Below are 24,004 nucleotides of genomic sequence, written 5' to 3'. Positions count from 1 at the left end.
TGGCCATTATCAAAAAAGTTAGAAACAACAAATGCTGGAAAGTGTGTGGTGAAAAGGGAACCCTCCTACACTGTTGGTGGGAATGTAAATTGATAGAACCACTATGGAAAACAGTATGGAGGTTCCTTAAAAAACTAAAACTAGAACTACCATATGACCCAGCAATCCCACTACTGGGCATATACCCTGAGAAAACCATAATTCAAAAAGAGACATGCACCACAATGTTCACTGCAGCACTATTTACAGTAGCCAGGACATGGAACCAACCTAAATATCCATCAACAGATGAATGGAGAAAGAAGATGTGGCACATATATACAATGGAATATTACTCAGCCATAAAAAGAAAGAAAACTGAGTTATTTTTAGTGAGGTGGATGGACCCAGAGTCCGTCATACAGAGTGAAGTAAGTCGGAAGGAGAAAAACAAATACCATATGCTAACACATGTATATGGAATCTTAAAAAAAAGTTACTGATGAACCTAGTTGCAGGGCAGGAATAAAGAGGTAGACATAGAGAATGGACCTGATGACATGGGGTGGGAGGGTGAAGCTGGGACGAAGTGATAGTAGCATTGACGTATATACACTACCGAATGTAAAATAGTTGGCTGGTAGGAAGCAGCAGCATAGCACAGGGAGATCAGCTCGGTGCTTAGCAATGACTTAGAGGGGTGGGATAGGGAGGATGGGAGGGAGGCTCAAGAGGGAGGGGATATGGGGACATGTATACGCATATGGCTGATTCGCTTTGTTGTGCAACAGAAACTAACATGGTATTGTAAAGCGATTATACTCCAATAAAGATGTATTAAAATAAATAAATTAATAAAGTGATCAAAGGGAAGAACCTACAACCAAGAATACTTTATCCAGTAAGGCTCTCATTCAGATTCAAAGGAGAAATCAAAGCTTTACAGACAAGCAAAAGCTAAGAAAATTCAGGATCACCAGACCAGCTTTGCAACAAATGCTAAAGAACTTCTCCAGGCAGAAAAGAAAAGGGCACAATTAGAAACAAGAAGAATACAAATGGAAAAGCTCACCATTAGGCAAACATACAGTAAAGGTAGGAAATCATCTGCATGCAAATATCATATCAAAACCAGCAACTGTGAGAAGAGGAGAGCAAAAATGCAGGATATTGGAATTGCATTTGAAATTAAAAAACCAGCAACTTAAAACAATCTTGTTTATATATAGACTGCTATATCAAAACCTCACGGTAACCACAAACTGAAAATCTACAAAAATACACACACAAAAAAGAAAAAGGAATCCAAAGACAACACTAAAGTTAGGCATCAAATCACAAGAGAAGAGAACAAAAGAGAAAGGGAAGAAAACAGACCTACAAAAGGAAATCCCAAACAATTAACAAAAGGGCAATAAAAAAATACATATCAATAATTACCTTAAACATAAATGGATTAAGTGCTCCAACCAAAAGACACAGACTGGCTGAATGGATACAAAAACAAGACCCATATATATGCTGTCTACAAGAGACCCACTTCAGATCTACGGACACATACTGAATGAAGGTGAGTGGATGGAAAAAGGTTTTCCATGCAAATGGAAATCAAAAGAAAGCTGGAGTAGCAATACCCATTTCAGATAAAATAGACTTTAAAATAAAGACTGCTGTAAGAGACAAAGGACACTACATAATGGTCAAAGGATCAATCCAAGAAAAAGATATAACAACTGTAAATATATATGCACCCAACATAGGAGCACCTTAATATATAAGGTAAATAAATACAGCCATAAAAAGAGAAGTCAACAGTAACATGATAATAGTAGGGGACTTTAACACCCCTCTTTCATCAATAGATGGATTAGCCAGATAGAAAATAAATAAGGAAACACAGGCCTTAAATGACACATTAAACCAAATAGACTTGATATTTATAGAGCATTCCATTCAAAATCAACAGAGTATACATTCTTCTCAAGTGCACACAGAACATTCTCCAGGATTGATCGCATGTTGGATCACAATGCAAGCCTTGGTAAATTTAAGAAAACTGAAACCATATCAAGCATCTATTCCAACCACAATGCTGAGATTAGAAATCAACTACAAGAAAAAAAACTGTAAAAAACACAAACACGTGGAGGCCAAACAATATGCTACTAAACAACCAATGAATCACTGAAGTCAAAGAGGAAATCAAAAAATACCTAGAGACAAATGAAAATGAAAGCAAAATCTATGGGATGCAGCAAAACAGTTCTAAGAGGGAAGTTTATAGTGATACAATCTTACCTTAGGAAACAAGAAAAATCAGAAATAAACACCTAACCTTACACCTAAAGCAACTAGAGAAAGAAGAACAAACAAAACCGAAATTCAGTAGAAGGAAAGAAATCATAAAGATTAGAGCAGAAATAAATGAAATAGAAACAAAGAAAACAATAGAGAAGATCAATGAAACTAAAATCTGGTTCTTTGAAAAGATAAACAAAATTGATAAAAGCTTTAGCCAGACTCATCAAGAAAAACAGGAAGGGGGCCCAAATAAGTAAAATTAGAAATGAAAAAGGAGAACTTACAACAGACACCACAGAAATACAACGGATCTTATAAGAGACTGCTACAAACTAGATGCCAATAAAATGGACAACCTGAAAGAAATGGACAAATTCTTAGAAAGGTAAAATCTCCCAAGACTGAACCAGGAAGAAATAGAAAATATGAACAGACCAATCACAAGTACTGAAATTGAAACTGTGATTTAAAAACTCCCAGCAAACAAAAGTCGAGGACCAGATGGCTTCACAGGTAAATTCTATCTAACATTTAGAGAAGAGTTAACACCTATCCTTCTCAAACTATTCCAAAAAAATTGCAGAGGAAAGAACACTCCCAAACTCATTCTATGAGGCCACGATCACCCTGATACCAAAACCAGACAAAGATACCACAAAAAAAAGAAAATTACAGGCCAATATCACCGATGAACATAGACGCAAAACTCCTCAACAAAATACTAGCAATCTGAATCCAACAATACATTAAAAGGATTATACAACACGATCAAGTGGAATTTTATCTCAGGGATGCAAGGATTTTTCAATAACTGCAAATCAGTCAGTGTGATACACCACATCAACATATTGAAGAATAAAAATCCTATGATCATTTCAATAGATGCAGAAAAAGCTTCTGACAAAATTCAACAGCCATTTATGATAAAAGAACTCTTCAGAAAGTGGGCAGAGAGGGAACATACCTCAACATAATAAAGGCCATATATGACAAATCTACAGCTAACATCATACTCAACAATGAAAAGCTGAAAGCATTTCCTCTAAGATCAGGAACAAGACAAGGATGTCCACTCTCGCCACTTATACTCAACATAGTTTTGGAAGTCCTAGCCACAGCAATCAGAGAAGAAATAAAAGGAATCCAAATTGGAAAAGAAGTAAAACTGTCACTGTTTGCAGATGACACGATACTGTACATAGAAATCCTAAAGATGTTACCAGAAAACTACTAGAGCTCATCAATGAATTTGGTAAAATTGCAGGATACAAAATTAATACACAGAAATCTGTTGCATTTCTGTACACTAAGAAGATCAGAAAGAGAAATTAAGGAAACAATCTCCATTTACCATTGCATCAAAAAGAATAAAATACCTAGGAATAAATCTACCTAAGGAGGCAAAAGACCTGTAACTCGGAAAACCATAAGATGCTGATGAAGGAAAACAAAGATGACACAAACAGATGGAAAAATATGCCACGTTCTTGGATTGGAAGAACGAATATTGTCAAAATGACTGTACTAGCCAAGGCAATCTACAGATTCAATGCAATCCCTACCAAATTGACAATGGCATTTTTCACAGAACTAGAACAAAAAAAATCTTAAAATCTGTATGGAGACACAGAAGACCCTGGATAGCCAAAGCAATCTTGAGAAAGAAAAATGGAGCTGGAGGAATCAGGCTTCCTGACTTCAGACTGTACTATTGATACAAAGCTACAGTCATCACAACAGTATGGTACTGGCACAAAAACAGACATATAGCTCAATGGAACATGACAGAAAGCCCAGAAACAAACCCATGCACCTATGGTTTATTAATCTACAACAAAGGAGGCAATACTATACAATGGAGGAAAGAGAGTCTCTTCAATAAATGGTGCTGGGAAAACTGGACAGCTACATGTAAAAAAAAAAAATGAAATTAGAATATTCTCTAACACCATAAACAAAAATAAACTCAAAATAAAGACCTAAATGGACCAGATACTATCAATATAGAACTCTTATAAGAAAACACAGGCAGAACACTCTGACATAAATCACAGCAATATCTTTTTCAATCCATCTCCTAGAGTAATGGAAATAAAAAATATAAATGAATGGGACCTAACTAAACTCAAAAGCTTTGCACAGCAAAGGAAACCATACACAAAACGAAAGCACAACCCACAGAATGTGAGAAAATATTTGCAAACAATGTGACCGACAAGGGATTAATCTCCAAAATTTACAAGCAGCACATGCGGCTCACTGTCAAAAAAACAAAAACAAAAAAAGAACAACCCAATCAAAAAATGGGCAGAAGATCTAAACAGACATTTCTCCAAAGAAGACATACAGATGGCCAAGAGACACATGAAAAGATGCTCAACATCGCTAATTATCAGAGAAATGCAAATCAAAACTACAATGCAATATCACCACATACCAGGCCATCATCAAAGTCTACCAACAGTAAGTGCTGGAGAGGGTGTGGAGAAAAGGGAACTCTCCTACACTGTTGGTGGGGAAGTAAATTGGTACAACCACTATGGAGAACAGTATGGAGGTTCCTTAAGAAACTAAAAACCATATGATCCAGCAATCCCACTCCTGGGAATATATCTGGAGAAAAACGAGAGTTTGAAAGGATACATGCACTGCAATGTTCACTGCAGTGCTATTTACAATAGCCAAGACATGGAAGCAACCTAAATGTCCATCAACAGATGAATGGATAAAGATGTGGTATATATATACAATGGAGTATTACTCAGCCATTAGAAAGAATGAAATAATGCCATTTGCAGCAACATGGACGGACCTGGAGATTATCATGCTAAGTGAAGTCAGTCAGAAAGAGAAAGACAAATAGCATATGATGTCGCTTATATGTGAAATCTAAAAAAAAAAAAAAAAAAAAAAAGATACAAATGAACGTATTTACAAAACAGAAACAGTCACAGATTTAGAGAACAAATTTATGGTTACCAGGGGGAAGGGTTGAGAGGAAGGATAGATTGGGAGTTTGGGATTGACATGTACACATTGCTTTATTTAAGATACATAACCGGGCTTCCCTGGTGGTGCAGTGGTTGAGAGTCCACCTGCCGATGCAGGGGACATGGGTTCGTGCCCTGGTCTGGGAGGATCCCACATGCCACGGAGCGGCTGGGCCTGTGAGCCATGACCGCTGGGCCTGTGCGTCCGGAGCCTGTGCTCCACAAAGGGAGAGGCCGCGGCAGTGAGAGGCCTGTGTACCGGGGAAAAAAAAAAAAAAAGATACATAACCAACAGGGACCTACTGTACAGCACAGGGAACTCTACTCAATATTCTGTAATAACCTATATAGGAAAAGAATCTGAAAAAGAATGGATATACGTATAACTAAATCACTTTGCTGTACACCTGAAACTAATGCAACACTGTTAATCAATTATACTCCAATATAAAATAAAAATTAAAAAAAAAAAGTCAAGGACCAGATGGCTTCACTGGTGAATTCTACCAAACATTTAAAGAATACCAATCCTTCTCAAACCTTTCCAAAACACAGAAGAAGAAACACTTCCAAACTCATTTTACAAGGCCAACATTACCCTAAAACCAAAACCAGACAGGACGCCACAAAAAATTACAGACCAATATCCCTGATGAACATAGATGCAAAAATCCTCAACAAAATATTAGCAAATGAATTCAACAGTACACTACAAGTATCATGCACCATGATCAAGTGGGATTTATTCCAGAAGTGCAAGGATGGTTCAGCATTCACAAATCCGTCACTGTGTACACCAAACAAAAGATAAAAATCATATTATCATCTCAATAAATAAAGAAAAAACATTTAACAAAATTCAACATCCATTCATTTTAAAAACTTTCAACAAACTGGGTATAGAAGGAGTGTACCTCAACATAATAAATGCCATATATGACAAGCCCATAGCTAACATATTCAACAGTGAAAAGCTGAAAGTAGTTCCTCTAAGATCAGGAACAAGACAAGGATGCCTGCTTTTATTCAACATAGTACTACAACTCCTAGACAGAGCAATTAGGCAAGAAAAAGAAATAAAAGACATCCAGATCAGAAATGAAGAAATATAACTTTACAGATGACATCACATTATATATAAAAAACCCTAAAGAAGCCACCAAAACTGTTAGAATAAACGAAGTTAGTAAAACTGCAGGTTACAAAATCAATATACAGTTGTTCCTTAGGGCACTGATTCCATGCAGCCAAAAATCTGAGTATAACTTTACAGATAGTGCTCCGTATCCACAGTTCTGCATCCATGGATTCAACCGGCACTGATGACAGTATAGTAGTATAGTACGTATTTATTGAAAAAAACCTATGTATAAGTGCCTGCACAGTTCAAATCCACATTGTTCAAGGGTCAACTGTACAAAAATAGTTGCAATTCTATACATTAATAACAAACTATCAGAGAAACTGGAGTTACTCAGTTTTCCTAGGTCTCTCCCATATATATGTTACTAAACTTTTGTTTTCTCCTCCTTAAAAAAATAAAAAGAGATAAATTAAGGAAAAAATCCCATTTACAACTGCTTCAAAGAGAATAATATACCTAGGAATAAATTTAACCAAGGAGGTGAAAGACCTGGACACCAAAAATTATAAGACACTGATGAAAGAAATTAAAGAAGACACAAATAAATGGAAAGATGATCTGTGTTCATGGATTGGAAGAATTAATACTGTTAAACTGTGCATACTCCTCAAAGAGATCTACAGACTCAATGCAAACCCTATGAAAATTCCAATGGTATTTTTCACAGAAATAGAACAAACAATCATATAATTTGTTTGGAACCACAAACACCCCAAATAGCCAAAACAATCCTGAGAAAAAAGAACAAAGCTGGAGGCCATCACACTTCCTGATTTCAAACTATATTACAAAGCTACAGTAATCAAAACAATATATTGGCAAAAAACAGACACAGAGCTTAATGGAACACAATAGAGAGCCCAAAAACGAACCCATGAATATATGGTCAATTAATTTATGATAAAGGAGCCAAGAATATACAATGGGGAAAGGATACCCTCTTTAATAAATGGTGTTGGGAAAACTGGACACCACATGCAAAATAATGAAACTGGACTCCTATCTTACACCAAACACAAAGATCAACTCAAAATGAATTAAGAGACTTGAGCATAAGACCTGAAGCCATAAAACTTCTAGAAGAAATAAAGGTAAGTAAAAAGGCACTAACCTGGCTGACACTGGCCTTGGCAATGATTTTTTGCATTTGACACCAAAAGTAAAGGCAACAAAAGCAAAAATAAAGAGGTGGGGCTATTAAAACTAATAAACTTCTGCAAAGCAAAGAAAACCACCAACAAAATGAAAAGACAATCTACCAAATGGGAGAATATATTTGCAAATCAGGTATCTGATAAGGGGTTAATATTCAAAGTATTAACTCAACAGCAGAAAGAAAAAAAAATCCAATTAAAAAATAGGCAGAGGAACTGAACATTTTTCCAAAGATGACATACAAAGGCCAACAGGTACATGAAAAGGTGCTCAACATCACTAATGATTAGGGAAATGCAAATCAAAAACACAATTAGATATCAACTCATACCTATGGGAATGGCTATCCTCAAAAAAAGCAAGAAGTAACAAGTGTTGGAAAGGATGTAGAGAAAAGGTAACCCTTGCTAATCCTTGGTGGGAATGTAAATGGTGCAGCCATTATGGAAAGCAATATGGAGGTTCCTGGAAGAATTAAAAATAAAACTACCATATGATCCAGCAATTCCACTTCTGGGTATATATCCAGAAGTGAAAAGAAATCACTACCTCAAAAAGATGTTCACTGAAGCATTATTTACAACAGCAAAGACATGCAAACAACGAAGTGTTCAGTCGATGGATAAAGAAAATGTGATATATACACAATGGAATATTATTCTGCCATAAAAAAGGAAATTCTGCCATTTGCACAACATGAATGGTCCTTGAGGGCATTATGCTAAGTGAAATGAGTCAGACAAAGACAAATACTCTATGATATTACTTGTATGTGGAATTTTAAAAAATCAAATGCATAAAATACAGAGAAGAACAGACTGGTGGTTGCCAGAGGTAGGGGGTATGAAGGATGGGTGAAATGTGTGAACTTGTTCAAAAGGTAGAACTTACAGTTATAAGTTCTCAGAATATAATGTACAGTATGGTGACTACAATTAATACTGTATTCTGTATTTGAAAGTTGCTCAGAGATTAGATCTTAAAAGTTATCATCAGGGCTTCCCTGGTGGTGCAGTGGTTGAGAGTCTGCCTGCCAATGCAGGGGACACGGGTTTGAGCCCTGGTCTGGGAGGATCCCACATGCCGCGGAGCAACTGGGCCTGTGAGCCACAACTACTGAACCTGCGCATCTGGAGCCTGTGCTCCGCAACAAGAGAGGCCGCGACAGTGAGAGGCCCGCGCACCGCGATGAAGAGTGGCCCCCACTCGTCGCAACTAGAGAAAGCCCTTGCACAGAAACGAAGACCCAACACAGCCAAAAATAAATTAAATTAATTTTAAAAAGTTATCATCACATAAAAAAACTGAATGTGAAATAACAGATGTTAACTAAACTTACTGTAGTAATCATTCTGCAATATACACATATCAAATCATTATGTTGTACACCTTACATGATACAATGCTGTATGTTAATTATATCTCAATAAACCTGGAAAAAATTAAAAATAAAAAACAGAGATATGAAGAAAAGATACCAACTTTGAGAGAGTAATTTCTTTGAGGGAAAGAAAAAGAATGTGGGGACAAGAGAAGAGATTTTAACTCTATTTCTTAAACACAGAAGGTGTAAAGCAAATATAACTGTTAACATCTGCTACTTCTAGATGGAGATACAGGTATTTGATATTATTTTTGATGCTTTCACATATTTCTGAAATATTTAAAAAAGAAAGCCAGTCATTAGATCAGAGTGGCTAAGTGGTTTCTGGGGACGTCCTTAACCTGGCCTGAGATAGGTACCTGGCCTTTGCTTCTTCGGCCCATACTCCACGATGCTGTCACTATGCTGAGACAGTGTCTCATCATTTCCACTTTCCACCTCTTCATTTCCAATATCCTCCTCTTCAAAGCTGGTCTTCTCTTTAATTCGATCACCCAGGGCACTTTTTAACATCTATCAAGAAAATTCTTTTTAACATCTTTCATTGACTTCAGCAGAATGCAAGTTGGAAAGATTAGACAGATATAACCTTTTAAAAGTTTTCTCAGATAATTAAGCCCAAGTTTAGACACAAATTTTCAGATGCTTATGCATAGTTTCTAAAGGATATATATACATCAATGCCATGGACTATTCAGTTTCAATAAACTTAAGAGTAAGTCACATAGGGATTTAATATATTTATTCAATGATACCCCCAAACTACAGTATTTTGTGAAAATCAGAGATCCATCTAATTTTATACCAAATGTGTCTTTAGTGACAAAGGGAAACAATACAGATATATCTAAAGATATACGGTTTAATATAATCAGTTACATTAAATTATTTAGTTTTCATCAGAATTCGATAAAAATTTGGGACTTCCCGGGTGGTCCAGTGGTTAAGAATCCGCCTCCCAATACAGGGGATGCGGGTTCAATCCCTGGTTGGGGAACTAAGATCCCACGTGCCACAGGACAACTAAGCCTGCACACAGCAACTACTGAGCCTGTGCGCTCTAGAGCCTGCGTACCACAAATACTGAGCCTGTGTGCTCTACAGCCCACGCGCCACAACTACTGAGGCCTGTGCACTTTGGAGCCTGCACGCCACAACTAGAGAGCCCACGGGCTGCAACTACTGAGCCCACACACCACAACTAGAGAAGACCGCGTGCCGCAATGAAGAGCCCGGGCACCTCAATAAAACATCCTGCATGCCGCAACTAAGACCTGACACAGCCAAATAAATAAATAGAATTTGATAAAAATTTGGATAAATCTATACCAAATTTGGTTACATAATAAAAGGCTAGGATATAATTTCTCATCCTATGTCCTACCTGCTTGACTTATGGAAGATTTTCAGTAAGACGCAACTAACTTCCTAGTACCTTAGCTTAGCTCTCACCTTCAATTGTAAAATCACTTAAATGCTCACCAACTATGGCAATCTCAATACAGATTAAAAAACAAGACTTGCCCAATCTAGTTCAGAGAGGCGCTGAGATAGTTTCTCTGATACTGCATGTAATTCTTGTTCTGTTAACCTCTTTCCTGCCCTCTGGGAGAAAGGTGAATCCCAGGATGAGACTGCAGTTCTGTTTTCATACCTGTAATAAAAAGTGACCTTGTGACATATTTAAGTAGACAAGTGTATGTACATTACTTAGTTCAAAACTACTGTAATACAAAAAAAAAAAAAAAAAACTACTGTAATACATGTTTTACCAAATATTTCATACTGGTCTTCACAGCAAAATTTGGAGAGTATATCCTTAACTCTTCAAATCCCTCTGCAGACAGACTGTAAACATTGAAGCCTACAGTAATGTTACCTTTTTCCTTTGGGAAGCTTCCTTGTCCTAGGGCCTTGGACCTGAACTGGATACATTTCCTGTTTGCCATCTTTAGACAACTTGGAATTTAAGAAAACTCTATTATCTGGTTCCTATTAAAAACAGAGTTGATTTGAAAGAGATATAAGGAAGACACAAAAAGAAGAACATTTTGGGTGTGATGGGAAGGGAGGACCTGTAACACAAAGCTAGATCCCTTCATTCTCCATGTTTTGCTTTTTTAAGACACACATTTGTCAAAACACTCCATTGATTCCCAATGCCAAAGGATGGAGCAATGTCTATAAACTTGTACTCAAAGAAAAAGCATGGCTCAGGATTGCATTCAAATATAAATGCAAGTAAGGTGTTCTCAAATATAAAAATTTAGGGGTTACAGCTACATGTGGACAATGAAAAAATGATCAAATCGCAAGTGGAAAGTATTAAAGTCATTATCTTTCATATCAAGAAGTCAATAGAAACTGTCCAAAACTGAAACAAGACAAAACCTCCAAAATATGAATATAAGCTCAACATTTTAAACAATTTATTTCTTAACTTTAGAGGGAATCTTATAGAAAATATTTCTTGTGATAAAGAAACATCTGATGTTTAACAATCTCTTCAATTTCACTTCAGTATCTTTTTCTTCTATTAAAGTAAAATTAAATTTAATACTTTTTAGTAAATAACTATAATATAATCACATTTTTAAAAAACGTTTAAAATTGAAGTTAGTGTCCTGCTCAAGAATTATTTGAAAAAGAATATTCCCACCTAACTGCAACCCAGGTAGAGAAAAAGAATATTACCAGCAACTCAGAAGGCCTTCCACCATCCCTGCAAGCCTTCCCCAAATGTAACCATTATCCTATGATCCCTTTTTTCTCTTTTTATCCATCCACCCTCCTATCTAAATAGATGCACAGAATGTTTAGAATTATGGTCACCTAATGCTAACTACTTTTTCGGCACTGTATGAATTTTTAATTATGAGAGTGTATCATTGTTTATAAATTTACCCTTGGCATATACCTGAGCGTTCTTGTTGCTAAAAAGATAGAAAAAGGATGACTGTGTAAAAAAGGATTTTATTTTCAAAGAAGAAAAGAGTGGAAGCTAATAGGCCAAAATGTTAACAGTAGTTCATGCTGGATAATAAGAATATGGATGAAAGATTAGTTTTGACACTTTTCTATATGTTAAAACATTTCAATTACTCAATTAGAGACATACAATATGGGTACTGAAACTAGAATGCTTGAATTCTAATCCTAATTCTACAATTGCTGTGTGACCTCAGACAAGATTCTTAAACTCTCTATTTCAGCTTCCCCATGGGAAATATAAATAGTACCTACTCGAGAGCTGTGCTGTAAGAAGAAATTTCTTCGATACCTGCAAATTAGGCAGAACTGTGCCTGGCACAAAATAAACACTCAGTATGTGTTGGCTCTTACTATTTCCCCTTTTACATAGTCATCCTGTCCCTATCTTCCTAGGGTAAGAATATACAGGTATATGCAGAGGTAAATTTTAAGAAGTACAGTGCTCTGATTAGTGCAGTATCCTTGACTACAATTCTAGCAGAAACCTTTTTAAATCTATAGACTTTTCACCAGTTGAAAGCAAGCTTTTCCACTTACCACAGAAAATGCTGTGCCTTCTCCAGTAGAATTCACAGTAGGGGAGCAGTGACTTGAACGCAAGTATTCTTTTCCTATGGGGCAGGGAGCTCGAGGCGCTGAAGGATGGTAAGGTGGATGTAAAGGAATAGCTGATCGGATAGGCTCCCCTAACTTCCTAGCATTTGGGATCATATCCACAGAAGGAATTTCTGCTAGTTGGACAAATCAAAGTGGACATTAAGATGAACTCTAAGAAATAAACCATTTTTTATATATATATATATCCTGTATCATTTTATATATACACATACCCTATACAAACATGTTCACACACACTACTTAGAACTGTATTTTAAACTTAAGAAAAAAAAAAACACACCTAAAAAACAATGAAAATAGGGACTCATCCTCAGTAAACAAGTAGGGACCTAATTAAATCAGGAAGAATGCAATTTTAATGTTATTATCATAAAAATGCTTCCTAAAGTCATTTAAAAACAATGAAAAATTACTAAAAACCTAAATGGCTTAAAGAATAGCTATATAAATTATGGTTTATCCACATGTTATAAAAATAGTTAGCCATTAACAATGACTTTATATAATACTAACCCTATGAAAACCTCAGAGACAATACAAAATGAGAATATTTTTCAAGTTATTATAATTTGAAGACCACCAACTGACATCTAATCAGTCTAACGTAACAGACTCTTATTGTCCTAAAGTCTCTGTTTGAGAGGAGAGGATTTAAATAAAATAGCAGATGCAAAACATGTGACCAAAGACCATCTTATGAAGAAATCTGAGTTCATAATTAATAGCAAACATTTACAAATGAGGTCACATAAAACCAAAATGAATCGCATTAATTGTAGAGCAACAAAAGTAAAAAGGCTAATAGCAACTGCCACAAGAACTTGGCTTCAACTCACAGCAATAGTCTCAAGAACTCAATGCATTACTACTCACTGTCTTCAACAAAGGATGTCCCACTCTTGGACAAAAAACTAGATAAGGGAGTGTTCAACACTTCTTCATGTGAGTCAGAACATGGTAGGGTTGAGGCTTTTTTAGACTGCATTTCATTAGGACCTTGGGCACCTAGAAAATATTAAAGTAAAACTTTTTTATTGCTGAATGTTAGACTAAAAGCTATGAGTTTAATACCCTGAGGATAAAAACATCAGAAGTGACATAATCATAGAACTATGTTGGTCTGATTGCTTGAAATACCAATTACTTTTAATAACTATCAGATAGCAATATGTAGTTCTGTAGCCCAGAATCATTTATATAACTTAAAAACAAAGTTTTACACAATGTTTCATTCCTTTGCTTTAGAAAAATAGGTGCCAGACTTGTAACAGAAATGCTGACTGTTGCACAGGTATATCTCTAAACTAGAGATCTTGGCTGGTACCATAATCAAAGATTTGTAGGTCAAACGAATTGTTTTGTCTAATTTTCAAACGCTTAATATTTTGAATCAGCTCTATAATGTTAGTACACAGAGAGCTACATTAAAAATACTTATGAAATTGAGGGAATATCCACTTTGCTCCCTTGGAAATCTACAATACACAAACTTCCCATAAACAAAATGGATTAATGACTTTCCCTCTCTAAATAACTTTCTATTTATCTATCCCTTCTTCAGTTTAATGAAAGACTTCACCGTAAACTTACTCCTCACTTTGAAAGTATGAGAATGCACCCTGAAAACTCGTTGTTTACCGATACGGTCAACTGATAAAATCACTAAAAACAGAAAAATTCACCTTGTACAGATCCCCAAATCCACACAATTTATTCCCAAATGCTGTATTTTCAAAATTTTGACACTCAACTGATGTCTTTTAAAAATCTGCAAATACATCTTTTGGGGCTCTCCTTTTCCACAATCCAGTGCAATATGGCCATTTTCATACCAAAATGTTTTAAGTATGTTAATTTCCCTACATAACTTCATATTTCACATGAATATCCTCTAAGACATAATGTTCACAACTTGGTCCTCAATTTCATTATACTGAATTTGTCATCAGTTTGACCACAGACTAATTCATTTTTATCTGGGTCCATTTTTTTCTTTGACTCCTTGAATAACCATTTCATATGCTCTTTCTTTTTGATGGAATTTCTCCTAAAATCTCATGCTTAGTTATCATCTGGAAATTTTAATTGGTCAGACTGAAAGTTACACAAATTTCTCTCAATGATCTTCAGACTGTTTTAGAACATACTGTTTTATTACTGCAGAGATTGTGAACTTCTTTACTGTAAGCATTAATAATATTTCAATTAGGGAGTTCCCCGGTGGCCTAATGGCTGGGATTTGGAGCTTTCAATGCGATGGCCAGGGTTCAGTCCCTGGTCAGGCAACTGAGATCCTGCAAGCTGCACGGTGCAGCCAAAAAAAAAAAAAAAAATCAATTATTTAAGTATCTGTATAGTAAATACATCTCATTTACCAAAAAAAAAAAAAAAGGGTCTTCAGTAGAACAAATGAGTGAAGATGGTCAGAAGACAAACTTCCAGTTATAAAATAAGTCATAGGGATGTAATGTACCATATGGTGACTACATTAATACTGTATTGGGGGGGTGCCCTGGTGCCAAAGAACTCTCATCCCAGGCTCCTCCATAAGGAATCTGGCTCACGCCACCTATAAAGCAAACCCCAATTCTTGTAAAGGCCTCATTACCCCCTCCCCCACTCAGTCACAGAGCAGCAGTGCCTTGGCCCCAGGGGCAGGCCAGATTTGCATAATGGTGAGGTCCTGCTGTGTATCCTGTTACAAGGTGCTTAGGAAGGGGTTTCTCCTTACTTATATAAAAGGTTTAAGGAAGGGAGATGGCCAAGATGGCAGAGTAGAAAGACTCTGAGCTCACCTCCTCTCATAGGCACACCAAAATCACAACCATCTGCAGAACAACCATTGATGAAAAAGACAGGACCCTACCAAAAAAGATCTTTTACAACTAAAGACATAAAGAACGAACCACAACGAGATGGCTAGGAGGGGCAGACTTGCAATATAGTCAAGTCCCATACCCCCCAGTGGGTGACCCACAAAGGAGAACAATTACTTTGTAAAGGTTCTGCCAAAGTCTTGAGTCCCACATAGGCTCCCCAGCCTGGGGGGCCTGCACCGGGAACATGAGCTCCCAGAACATTTGGCTTTGAAGACCACTGGAGATTACTTTTGGGAATACCAGAGGGCTGCAGGAAATAGAGATTTCATTCTTAAAGGGCACACACAAAATCTACTGAGACACAGGACAGAAGCTGTAATTTGAGAGGAGCCTAGGCCAGATCTACTTGCTGATCTTAGAGAGCTTCCCGGAGAGGTAAGAGGCAACTGGAGTTCACCATGAGAACACAGACACTGGCAGCAGCCTTTTTTAAGAGCTCCTTCTACCATGTGGACCCTTGGTGCTGGCAAGCGCCACTGTGGAATCCTACCTCTAGCTCATTAGCGCCAAGACATGGCCCCAACCCAACAGCCTGTAGGTGCCAGTGCTGGGACACATCAGGCCAAGCAACTAACTGGGCAGGGACACAGCCCCACCCATCAGCAGACAGGCTGCCTTAAGATCCCCTGAGCCCACAGATGCAGCCTTGGGACATGGACCTGCTCACCAGAGGGCCCAGGACCCAGCTTCACACACCAGTAGGCATGCACCAGTCCCAGAATCCACTGGGCCCTGGCCCTGCCCTTCAGAGAGCCTGCTCTAGCCTCTGGACCAGCTTCTCCCACCAGGGGACAGACATGAGACTCAAGAAAACTAGTCCCGGGACTTCCCTGGTGGCACAGTGGTTAAGACTCTGCGCTCCCAATGCAGGGGGCCCGGGTTCGAACCCTGGTCAGGGAACTAGATCCCACATGCACGCTGCAATTAAGAATTTCCATGCAACAACTAAGGAAGCCTTCCTGCTGCAACTAAGGAGCTGGTGAGCCGCAACTAAGGAAGCCCGCCTGCCACAACTAAGAAGCTGGTGAACCTCAACAAAGGAGCCTGTGAGCCTCAACTAAGACCTGGCACAACCAAATTAATTAATTTAAAAAAATTATTAAAAAAAAAAAGAAAGAAAACTAGTCCTGCAACTTATGGACCCAGCCTGCCCATTAGCAGGCCAGACCCTGTGCTGGGACCAGCTGGGCCACAGCCTTGCCCACCAGCAGGCCAACACAAACTTCAGGACACCCCAGACCCCATACTCAACTGTATCAGGAACTGCGCCCCCCGCCCCCACCCCCCAGCAATCCAACACAAGCTCTGGGACCCTGGGCTCTGCAACCAGGACCTGGCTCTGTCCGCCAGTAGACCAGCACTAACCAAGGACCTGGCTTCACCCACCAGTGGGCAGGCAACAGCCCTGGAGTCTTCTAGACCCTGACTCTCCGCACCACTGAGCCAGTATAAGCCCCGGGGGTCCCTGTGGTTATGCAGTTAGCCACCTTATGCCACCTCGTGACCAGCCAACCAGCAGCTGGCAGCCTCTGCACAAGGCAACCAACTGGCCCAGGGGCCAACCAAGCATACCAGACTGCCCACATAGCCCACCACAACAGAAAGACCCATGCAGTCCTCATAGGGGGAACCGCTAGAGCATATAGCTCAGGTAGGACATACTGCTGGGACACATAGGGCGTTTCCAACAAAAGGCCACTTCTCCAAAGTTGGGAAATATAATCAAAATACCAGATACATAAAAATAAAAACAGCAACTTAGGCAAAATGAGGCAACAGAGTAACGCGTTCCAGATAAAGGTACAAGATAAAACCCCAGAAGAAGAACTAAGTGAAGTGGAGATAGGCAATCTACTGGAGAAGGAGTTCAGGGTAGTGATCATAAAGATGATCAAAGAACACGGGAGAAGAATGGATGCACAGAATGAGAAATTAGAAGTTTTTAATGAAGAGTTAGAAAATATAAAGAACAAGAAGATAGAGATAAAGAATACAATAACAAATGAAAAACACACTAGAAGGAATTAAAAGTAGATTAAATGATACAGAGGAATGGATCAGTGAGCTAGAAGACAGGGTAGTGGAAATCACTGATGCTGAACGAATTAAAGAGAAATCAAAAGAAATGAGAACACTTAAGAGATCTCTAGGACAATATGAGATGCACTAATACTCGCATTTATAAGCGTTCCAGAAGGATAAGAGAGAGAGAAAGGAGCTGATAACATTTGAAGACATAATAGCTGAAAACTTCCCTAACCTGGGAAGGGAAACAGACAGCCAAGTCCAGGAAGCACAGAGAAGTCCCATACTACAAGACACACTCTAGTTCTAAGGGCAAAAATTAAAGGTAAAGAGAGAATATTAAAAGCAACAAGGGGGGCTTCCCTGGTGGCACAGTGGTTAAGAAACCACCTGCCAATGCAGGGGACACGGGTTTGAGCTATGGTCTGGGAAGATCCCACATGCTGCAGAGCAACTAAGCCTGTATGCCACGACTACTGAGCCTGCGCTCCAGAGCCCACGAGCCACAACTCCTGAAGCCTGGGCGCCTAGAACAAATGCTCTGCAACAAGAAAAGCCACTGCACTGCAACGAAGAGTAGCCCCTGCTCACCGCAACTAGAGAAAGCCCATGTGCAGCAACAAAGACCCAATGCAGCCAAAAATAAATAAATTAAATAAATAAAATTTTAAAAACACCTTTAAAAGCAACAAGGGAAAAGCAACAAATTACATACAAGAGAACTCCTACAAGGCTATCAGCTGACTTTTAAGCAGAAACTCTGCAGGCCAGAAGGGAGTGGCAGGCTATATTTAAAGTGATGAAAGGGAAAAACCTTCAACCAAGAATACTCTACCCAGCAAGGCTCTCATTCAGATTTGATGGAGAGATCAAAAAGTTTACAGACAAGCAAAAGCTAAAAGAGTTCAGCATCACCAAACCAGCTTTACAACAAATGTCAAAGGAACTTCTCTAAGTGAAAAAGAAAAGGCCATAACTAGAAAGGTGAAAATTACAAAATGAAACAGTTCATTGCTAAAGGCAACCATACAGTAAAGGTAGGAAATTATCCACACACACAGTTAGTAAGGTTAAAAGAGAAAAGGAGTAAAATCATTTATATCCATGATAAGCAGTTAAGGATACACAAAACAATCAGATATAAGATATGATATCAAAAACAGTAATCATAAAGGAAGGGAAGTACAGGTGCAGGGTTGTTAAAATGCATTTAAAAGTGAGAGATCAGGGCTTCCCTGGTGGCGCAGTGGTTGAGAGTCCGCCTGCCAATGCAGGGGACGCGGGTTCGTGCCACGGTCCGGGAAGATCCCACATGCCATGGAGCAGCTGGGCCCGTGAGCCATGGCCGCTGAGCCTGCGCGTCCAGAGCCTACGCTCCGCAACAGGACAGACCACAACAGTGAGAGGCCTGCGTATCGCAAAAAAAAAAAAAAAAAAGGTGAGAGATCAGCAACTTAAGACAATCACGTATATATATGGAAATAGAGAGAGACACTGCAAATGGAAAACAAAAGAAAACTGGGGTAGCAATACTCATATTAGACAAAATAGACATTAAAGACTATTACAAAAGACAAAGGAGAACATTAAATTATGATCAAGGGATCAATCCAAGAAGAAGACATAATAACTGTAAATATAAATGCACCCAATATACAAGCACCTCAATACATAAAGCAAACATTAACAGACATAAAGGAAGAAACCGACAGTAACACAGTAATAATAAGGGACTTTAACACCCCACTTACATCAATGGGCAGATCATCCAGACGGAAAATCAATAGGGAAACACTAGCCTTAAATGACACATTAGACCAGATGGGCTTAATAGATGTACAGAACATTCGATCCAAAGGAAGCAGCACGCACATTCTTTTCAAGTGCACATGGAACATTCTCCAGAATAGATCACATGCTAGGTCACAAAATAAACCTCAGTAAATTTAAGAAAACTGAAATCACATCAAGCATCTTTTCTGACCACAACACTAGGAAGCTAGTAATCAACTACAAGAAAAACTGCAAAAAACACAAACACATAGAGGTTAACCAGTATGTTGTTAAACAATCAATGGATCACTGAAGAAATCAAAGAGGAATTAAAAAAATACCTGGAGACAAATGAAAACAAAAACATAATAATCCAAAATCTACGGGATGCAGCAAATGCAGTTCTAAGAGGGAAGTTAGTGATATAAGCTTACCTCACGAAACAAAAAAACCTCAAATAAACAACCTAACCTTATACCTAAAAGAACTAAAAAAAGCACAGACAAAACCCAAAGTTAGTAGAAGGAAAGAAAGGTCAAAGCAGAAACATAAAATAGAGACTAAAAAAAACAGTAGAAAAAAATCAATGAAACTAAGAATTGGTTCTTTGAAAAAACAAACAAAATTGATAAACCTTTAGCCAGACTCATCAAGAAAAAGAGAGAGAAGGTCCAAATCAATAAAATCAGAAGGGAAAAAAGAAAAGTTACAACCAGCACCAAAGAAATACAAAAGATCATAAGAGACTACTACAAACAAATAGATGCCAATAAAATGGACAACCTAGAAGAAAAGGACAAATTCTTTGAAATGTACAATCTCCCAAGACTGAACCAGGAAGAAACAGAAAATACGAACAGACCAATTACCAGTAACGAAACTGAATCACTAATTTAAAAACTCTCAACAAACAAAAAGTCCAGGACCAGATGGCTTCACAGCTGAATTCTACCAAACACGTAGAGAAGAGTTAACACCTAATCTTCTCAAACTATTCCAAAAAATCGTAGAGGAAGGAACACTTCCGAACTCACTCAGTGAGGCCAGCATCACCTTGATACCAAAACCAGACAAAGATATCACAAAAAAAGAAAATTACAGGCCCAAATCACTGGTGAACATAGATGCAAAAATTCTCAATGAAATATTAGCAAACCGAATCCAACAACGCATTGAAAGGATCCTACACCATGATCAAGTGGGATTTATCCCAGGGATGCAAAGATTTTCAGAATCTGCACCACATTAACAAACTGAAAGCATAAAAATCAAAGGATCATCTTAATAGATGCAGAAAAAGCTTTTGACAAAATTCAACACCCATTTATGATAAAAACTCTCCAGAAAGTGGGCATAGAGGGAACATACCTCAACGTAATAAAGGCCATATGTAAGAAACCCACAGTTAACATCATACTCAATGGTGAAAAGCCAAAAGCATTTTCCTCTAAGATCAGGAACAAGACAAGGATGCCCTCTCTCACCACATTTATGCAACATAGAATTGAAAGTCCTAGCCACAGCAATCAGACAAGAGAAAAAAATAAAAGGAATCTAAATTGGAAAGGAAGAAGTAAAACTATCAGTTTGCAGATGACATGATACTATATATAGAAAATCCTAAAGAAGCCACCAGAAAACTACCAGAGCTCACCAGTGAATTCAGTAAAGTTGCAGGATACAAAATTAATATGAAGAAATCTGTCACAGTTTTATACACTAACAACAAACTATCAGAAAGAGAAATTAAGGAAACAATCCCATTTGTCACTGCACCAAAAAGAATAAAATACCCAGGAATAAACCTACCTAAGGAGGTAAAAGACTTGTACCCAGAAAACTATAAGACACTGATGAAAGAAACTGAAGATGACACACAGATGTAAAGATATACCATGTTCAAGAATTAGAAGAATACTGTTAAATTGACTATACTAGTCAAGGCAATTCACATATTCAATGCAATCCCTACCAAATTACCAATGACATTTTTCACAGAACTAGAAGAAATAATGTTAAAATTTGTATGGAAACACAAAAGACCCTGAATAGCCAAAACAATCTTGAGCAAGAAAGGAGCTGTAGGGTTCACGCTCTCTGACTTCAGACTATACTACAAAGCTACAGTAATCAAAACAGTATGGAACTAGCACAAAGCCAGATACATAAATCAGTGGAACAGAATAGAGAGCCTAGAAATAAACCCACACACTGAAGGTCAATTAATCTATGACAAGGAGGCAATAATATACAACAGAGAAAAAGACAGTCCTTCAATAAGTGGTGCTAGGAAAACTGGACAGCTACATGTAAAAGAATGAAATTACAACATTTTCTCACACCATGTACAAAAGTAAACTCAAATTGGATTATAGGTCTAAATGTAAGACCAAAAACCATAAAACTCCTAGAAGAAAACATATGCAGAACACTCTTTGACATAAATTGTAGCAGTATCTTTTTGGCTCTGTCTCCTAAAGCAAAGGAAATAAAAGCAAAAATAAACAAATGGGACCTAGTTAGACTTATAAGTTTTTGCACAGCAAAGGAAACCATCAACAAAAAGACAACCTTTAGGGACTTCCCTGATGGTCCAGAGGTTGAGACTCTGTGCTTCCAATGCAGGGGGTGCAGGTTCGATCCCTGGACAGGTAACTGAAATCCCATATGCCACGCTGTGTGGCCAGAAAAACAAACAAAAAAACAAAAAAAGACAACCTTTAAAATTAGAAAATATTTGCTAATGAGATGACTGACAAAGAGATTAATATCCAAAATATATAAAAGGCTCATACAACTCAACATCAAACAAAACAAGCCCAATTAAAAAATGGGCAGAAGGGCTTCCCTGGTGGCGCAGTGGTTGAGAGTCCGCCTGCCGATGCAGGGGACACGGGTTCGTGCCCCGGTCTGGGAAGATCCCACATGCCACGGAGCGGCTGGCCCGTGAGCCTGCACGTCCGGAGCCTGTGCTCCGCAGCAGGAGAGGCCACAACAGTGAGAGGGCGGCGTACCGCAAAAAAAAAAAAAAAAAAAAAGGGCAGAAGACCCGAATAGACATTTTTCCAAAAAAGACATACAGATGGCTAACAGGCACATGAAGAGATGCTTGATATCGCTAATCATCAGAGAAATGCAAATTAAAACCACAATGAGATATCACCTCACACTTGTCAGAATGTCTATCATCAAAAAGACCACAGATACCAGAGAAAACCGTAATTCAAAAAGATACATGCACTCCAATGTTCACTGCAGCACTATTTACAATAGCCAGGGCATGGAAGCAACCTAAATGTCTATCAAGAGAGGGATGGATAAAGAAGATGTGGTACATATATACAATGCAGTACGACTCAGCCATAAAAAAAGAATGAAATAATGCCATTTGCAGAGAAGTGGATAGACCTAGAGAGTGTCATACAGAGTAAAATAAGTCAGAAAGAGAAATATATTGTATAATATCACTTACATGTGGAATCTAGAAAAATGGTACAGATGAACTTATTTGCAAAGCAGAAATAGAGACACAGATATAGTGAACAAACTTATGGATATCAAGGGGGGAAGGGGGCAGGTGGGATGAATTGGGAAATTATGATTGACATATATACACTACTATGTATAAAACAGATAACTAATGAAAACCTACTGTATAGCACGGGGAACTCTACTCAATGCTCTGTGGTGACCTAAATGGGAAGGAAATCTAAAGAAGAGGAAATATATGTATACATATAACTGATTCACTTTGCCATACAAAAGAAATTAACACAGCATTGTAAAGCAACTATACTCCAATAAAAATTAATAAAAAAATACATTAAAATAAGTGTATGTTGACCCCCCCCCCAAAAAAAGACCACAGATAACAAATCCTGGTGAGGATGTGGAAAAAAGGGAACCCTTGTACACTACAGGTGGGAATGCAAATTGGTGCTGCCACTGTGGAGAACAGTATAACAGTTTTTCAAAAAGCTAAAAACAGAACTACCATATGACCCAGCAACTCCACTTCTGGTTATATATCCAAAATAAATGGGAACACTAATTTGAAAAGATACATGCACCCCCAACATTCATAGCAGCATTATTTATAATTGCCAAGATATGGAAGCAACCTGTGTCCATCAACAAATGGATGAAAAAAAAAACCAAACAAATGGATGGATAGAGAAAATGTGGTATATATATATATATATAATGGACTACTACTCACCCATAAAAATGGAATGAAAATTTTGCCATTTGCAACAACATGGATGGACCTGGAGGATATTATGCTAAGTGATATAAGTCAGACAGAAAAACAAATACTATATGATATCATTTATATGTGGAAGCTAAAGAATAAAACAAACTAGTGAATATAACAAAAAGGAAACAAACACACAGATATAGAGAACAAACTAGTGGTTACCAGTGGGGAGGGGGCAAGACAGGGAAGGGGTTAAGAGGTACAAACTATTATGTATAAAATAAGATACAAGGATATATTGTACAACACAGGGAATATAGCCAATACTTTATAATAACTATAAATGGAATATAAAAATGTAAAAATTGTGAATCACTATGCTGTACACCTGTAACATATAATATTGTACATCAACTATATCTCAATTTTAAAAAAGGTTTAAAAAAAAATACTGTGTTGTATATTTGAAAGTTGCTAATAGAGTAGATCTTAAAAGTTCTCATCACAAGAAAAAAGTTTGTAATTTTTTGTTAACGAATGTTAACTAGACATACTGTGGTAATCATT

The 24,004-nt window shown here is 37.7% G+C and overlaps 1 protein-coding gene across 7 annotated transcripts in view; it reads right to left on the bottom strand.

Annotated features, from left to right (window-relative positions):
• The window catches only part of CEP95 (centrosomal protein 95), a 59,401-nt gene that overhangs the window by 22,531 nt on the left and 12,866 nt on the right, over positions 1 to 24,004 (bottom strand). For 3 of the 7 annotated variants that reach the window (XM_060134994.1, XM_060135001.1, XM_060135000.1), the window contains 5 exons: positions 13,436 to 13,567; positions 12,482 to 12,675; positions 10,833 to 10,945; positions 10,478 to 10,607; positions 9,313 to 9,466 (listed from right to left, as the gene is read on the bottom strand). In XM_060134994.1, coding sequence (XP_059990977.1) covers positions 9,313 to 9,466; positions 10,478 to 10,607; positions 10,833 to 10,945; positions 12,482 to 12,675; positions 13,436 to 13,567 — 723 coding nt within the window. The remainder of the gene's footprint in view (positions 1 to 9,312; positions 9,467 to 10,477; positions 10,608 to 10,832; positions 10,946 to 12,481; positions 12,676 to 13,435; positions 13,568 to 24,004) is intronic. The other 4 variants (XM_060134995.1, XM_060134996.1, XM_060134997.1 and 1 more) reach the window with 4 other exon arrangements.

The sequence above is a fragment of the Lagenorhynchus albirostris genome, chromosome 20 (assembly GCF_949774975.1).
Source record: "Lagenorhynchus albirostris chromosome 20, mLagAlb1.1, whole genome shotgun sequence".
NCBI classification, from domain to species: domain Eukaryota; kingdom Metazoa; phylum Chordata; class Mammalia; order Artiodactyla; family Delphinidae; genus Lagenorhynchus; species Lagenorhynchus albirostris.
Note: the sequence above shows the minus strand (reverse complement) of the source record. Positions and strands in the feature narration are given on the sequence as shown.